This window comes from Bubalus bubalis, chromosome 3 (assembly GCF_019923935.1).
Source record: "Bubalus bubalis isolate 160015118507 breed Murrah chromosome 3, NDDB_SH_1, whole genome shotgun sequence".
Lineage (NCBI taxonomy): Eukaryota > Metazoa > Chordata > Mammalia > Artiodactyla > Bovidae > Bubalus > Bubalus bubalis.
In genome coordinates this window covers 47,342,950-47,347,582 of record NC_059159.1, presented here as the reverse complement: position 1 = coordinate 47,347,582, position 4,633 = coordinate 47,342,950, and the positions used below count along the sequence as shown (strand labels likewise).

General features: G+C 43.2%; 1 protein-coding gene across 1 annotated transcript; it reads right to left on the bottom strand.

Annotated features, from left to right (window-relative positions):
- Positions 1–463: 463 nt before the first annotated feature.
- LOC102408655 (eotaxin) lies at positions 464–3,314 on the bottom strand. Its single transcript, XM_006058305.4, has 3 exons — positions 3,092–3,314; positions 1,774–1,885; positions 464–1,386 (listed from the first exon to the last, which is right to left on the bottom strand). The coding sequence occupies exons 1-3, from the start codon at positions 3,165–3,167 to the stop codon at positions 1,281–1,283; spliced, it is 294 nt and encodes a 97-aa protein (XP_006058367.2). The 5' UTR covers positions 3,168–3,314; the 3' UTR covers positions 464–1,280.
- Positions 3,315–4,633: the final 1,319 nt, after the last annotated feature.

The following is a 4,633-nucleotide window of genomic DNA, read 5'->3' as shown; positions in this document are numbered from 1 at the left end:
TAAGGGTCATAAAGCTTTAGTCTAAATAAACCTCTTGTCAAGGATTATCTGGCTTCATGGTGTCTATTTTCTATTTATCCTGGGTGATCAGAGAAATAAAGCAGGCATGGGGAGGGTATCACAGGCTACAGTGGGCCACGGGAGAAAAATCTGGGGCAAGCATGGTGCTGACCAGAAAAGGAATGGTAGTGAGGGTCCTGCTGAATAAGAGACTGAAGTACTAGGGGTCTGGGAAACCTCTCTGGGAGACTGGGAAGTAGAGGGATGGAAAGGTTTTGTCTGGTTGTCTCTGTTTCACACCCAACCCCACCTCCTGCCCTGAATCTCATTCAAAATCAGCAGCACCAAAAGACCATGTCTCAGGAACACAGTCCCCCCTCCATAACCATACCTCTCATCCCTTCTCCTATCTTTCTCCCTCCCAGATCAATGTGGGTTCCCCACAAAAAGTACAACCACAGAATGTAATAAAAATGTATTTTTATAAATTCCTAAAATAACATGCATTTCCATTTAACATTTATGAGTCTCATAAACCTTTGCTTTACAAGAGTGATGTCTTCTTCTTTTTTTTTTTAATTATCAGAGATTATCATTGTAGAATATTGAGAAATATAGAACAAAATGCAATGATTGGAGGATGATTGTTCTACAATACTGTGTTGGCCTCTGTCACACATCAACATGAATCAGCCACAGGTATACACATGCCCCCTCCGTCCTGAACTCCCCTCCCGTCTCCCAGCCCATCATACCCCTCTAGGTTGTCACAGAACCCTGGGTTGAGTTCCCTGTTCTACACAGCAAATTCTCACTTGCTATCTATTTTGCATATGGTAATGTACATGTTTCCATGCTATTCTCTCAATTCATCCCACTCTTTCCTTGAGCGACATCTTCTTAAAAATACAAAACACTGTCCTTTTGATGATCCTTGCCAGGACCCTTACAAGATTCCAGGGAGGTAAGGGGGAAAGAGACAACATTCCTCATCCTTTGCAGGGGATTAAATTGGGGTTCACTGAAGGAAAGGGAGCCAACCAAAGCTTTCCATTTTAAAAATAGCAAAAAATTAATGGTGGAGAACTTTTAAAAGCTTTAATAACTTAAATGGAGTATGTTTTAAATAAAACATGCATGTTTCATTATTAAATAAAAGCCATTACTTTTAGAATGAAGTTGTGATTATCTCAGAATACATCTTAGGAAGAACCGAAAAGTGAACCAAGCCTTTTGAGGCTCTTTAAAAGGTGAATATTTTTTTTTTAAAAGGTGAATATTTATGACTTTAAAGTTTGGGATTTTTGGTTCAGGTACTCCATGGCATTCTGGACCCACTTCTCCTGGGGATCAACACAGATTTTCTTGTTCTGTTTGGTGTTGAATCTGTGGGAGAGAAGAAAATATTAAGGATCCTCTTTGAAAAGTGTGCTTGTTTAATCCTAAACCTTCCAGAACCATCTGCCATGGGATAAAGGGCCTGCAGAGGGAGCAGGGGAGGGGAGAGAGGAAGGGTGGGATGCTGATGGTGAGTGGCTGCTCGTGATGAATCAGTGGAACCATCCTTGCTCTTGACTCAAAGGAACTGGGATGATCTGAACAAACATCCACATAGAGAGCTAGAGTGAAAATTTCCTGTTGTGAAAACTCATGGATTGGATTACAGAGATGAAACTAAGTGCAGAGTTCCAGGTAGCTCTAGTGTTGCTTCAAGAACTCTCTCCCCCAGAAATGAAGTTTGGGACTGGGAGAGGGTAAGCTTTGTCTACTTACATCACAGCTTTCTGAGGACATTTGCTGCTCGTGATTTTTCTGTAGCTCTGCAGTCGCTGAATGGAGATCTTCTTTTTAGACATATTAAAGCAGCAGATGGTTGGAATAGAAGCTGAATTGGGGGAGAAGTGAACAGAAAGCATGAGCACTAATGATATGTAGACAATTGTTAAGCCTGATTTTATAAGGAAGGAAATTTAAGAGAAGGCAAAGAAATGTAAGAGATGGAGGCAGAATCTGTCTGCTCTGAGATCCTGTACCTCTGCCATTGATAGGTGTCCCCAGCTATGCAATAGAGACCCATTGTTACAGGCAAGGATTTGGAAAAAGCTTGGTCAATGCCATACACTCCAACTTTCTCTTTACAAAGAGTTACGTAGCTGTGTCAAAGTCATAATACCATTCACCAGATATTCTCCATTCTCTGCTTTCTGGACACATGGTAGACTCGCATTTCTCTGCCACTCTTGGTTGATTAGAATCATTAACTAATTTTGCCCCAAAAGTGAGGAGATGAAGTGACAAATGCCATTTCTAAGCTAGTTTTTGTAATTGCCAGTGCAAGACCTTTGAGATCTTTCTTTTCTTTCATTACACTAAGCAGTAATATTCCCATCAGTTGCTCCATCCATCCAGAATCCTGAGTATATGAAGTCGAAGCTCTAGCCAATACATTATCGATGTTCAGTATAGGTAAGAAAATTAACCTTTGTTGTGTTAAGCCACTGATAATTTCGGTTTGCTTGTTACCCCAGTACGCATTGCCGTATTCAGACTGATACATACAGTAAATCTAAGTCATCAGAGGGTGAAAACATGAGTTATGTACAAACATATAGATATTTTTCCCAAACAGAATCAAAACACATCACCTTGAGAAATTCCCCTGAGACCTCATGCCCTTCCTGTAACCATTGATCTTAAAAGCTGTCTTGGAGTCCAGTAACAATCTGGGGTGTACAATCAAAAGATTTTTTTTTTCTCTCCATCACGGACAAAAACCCCCTCTATGCCCCTAGTAAGAGAAGTCATTCTCTCATGTGGCCCCATCCTCAAAAAAGCGAGGGCACCCAGATCATGGATGGACACAACATTGCTCTCAATGTTCATGTCAGGAAAGAACAGGGGGACCAGTTTAGTGGCCTGGGTTTCTAGTTCTGTCTCTTGCTCTGATTGTGAGGTTGAGGCTCTTCTTGTCCACTCATGAAACCTGTTTTCCCATCTTTAAAATGAGGGAGTTCGCAGCAAGTCTCTGAAGATTCTTGCTGATCTGACAGTGAAGGCAGTGATCAGTTTTCCCGCAAAGAGAGGAGTTTACCTGGCTGAGCCAACACCTGGATGCTGCAGAGGGTGGCTGTGAGCAGCAGACACAGGAGCACTGCAGAGACCTTCATGTCGAGGGGCGAGGTTGCCGGCTTCAGCTTGAGAGCTGCCAGTTCCTGAGTTTGTCTCAGCCTCTCGGCAGCTCTGGCTGCTCTGTGTGCCTTTTAAAGACAGTGCAGTGTCTGTGGGAGCATACAGGGAAGCTTTTGCCTGGCCAGGGTCATGAATGAATCATAACGAAGGCAGGTCCTAAATTGCTGTCAACATATTCCAGCAAGTTAACAGGACAGAAAAGGTAAACTAGGGGGTGGGGACTTGACACATTTTTTTTTTCAATTAACCCGTGTTTGTGCAATGACTGAGAACAGATGGTAATCTAGAGGGTCATTTTTACAAAGCTCTGCTTTCTCTGACAGAGAAGGCAATGGCACCCCACTCCAGTACTCTTGCCTGGAAAATCCCATGGACGGAGGAGCCTGGTGGGCTGCAGTCCATGGGGTCTCTAGGAGTCGGACACGACTGAGCGACTTCACTTTCACTTTTCACTTTCATGCATTGGAGAAGGAAATGGTAACCTACTCCAGTGTTCTTGCCTGGAGAATCCCAGGGACGGCGGAGCCTGGTGGGCTGCTGTCTCTGGGGTCGCACAGAGTCGGACACAACTGAAGCAACTTAGCAGCAGCAGCAGCAGCTTTCCCTGAAATGAACCTTATGCAGTGGAAAAAGAATCCAAGAGACCGAGGGCATGAAGAGACAAGGAGATTCAAGTACCTTCTCTGGTTCCTATGTTCATGTGGTGGTCTTTAGGATTTTGAAGGTTAGAAAGGGGCACTAAGACTTCTGCTAGGCTTCCATCCAAATGCAGGAGATCTCAGCTACTCTGAACATTTCCAGGTCTCTGGGAACCCATAAACTGTAGCACATGAGAATCTCACCCCCATAATTCAATCTAGCAGTCAGAGAATCTTAGTCCTTGATAATTTAGTGTCATAGAACATCAGAACTGAAGAGTTCCTATTCCTGTGCAGTCTGTACTCAGCTTTATTGAGGAATATTTGACAAATAAAGACTGTTATGTATTGAAGGTGTACAATGCGATGGTTTGACATTTATATGCACTAGGAAATGATTATTGCAACCAAGTTAACTCATGCATCCATCACCTCCATCATCACACATAGTTACTTTTCTTGGGTGGGGGGTGTGTGGTGAGAACACTTATGATCTACTCTCTTAGCAGATTTTAAGTATATTGTTGATGTTATTGCTCAGTCTCTAGGTTGTGTCCAAGTCTTTGTAACCCCATGGACTGCAGCATTCCAGGCCTCTCTGTCCCTCATCTCCCAGAGTTTGCCCAAGTTCACATCCATTAAATCGGTAATGCCATCCAACCATCTCATCCTCTGCTGCCCTCTTCTCCTTTTGCCTTCAGTCTTTCCCAGGATCAAGGTCTTTTCCTGTGAGTCAGCTGTTCGCATCTGGTGGCCAAAGTATTGGAGCTTCAGCTTCAGCATCAGTCCTTCCAATGCATATTTAA

What these genes read in the sequence shown, in the direction of transcription:
- LOC102408655 (XM_006058305.4), bottom strand. Translation starts at nt 3,167, where the DNA reads ATGAAGGTCTCTGCAGTGCTCCTGTGTCTGCTGCTCACAGCCACCCTC. An exon ending in CCAGGTGTTGGCTCAGCCAG is followed by an intron (nt 1,886 to 3,091) that starts GTAAACTCCTCT and finishes CCCCCAATTCAG; the next exon opens with CTTCTATTCCAACCATCTGC. An exon ending in TGTCCTCAGAAAGCTGTGAT is followed by an intron (nt 1,387 to 1,773) that starts GTAAGTAGACAA and finishes TCTCTCCCACAG; the next exon opens with ATTCAACACCAAACAGAACA.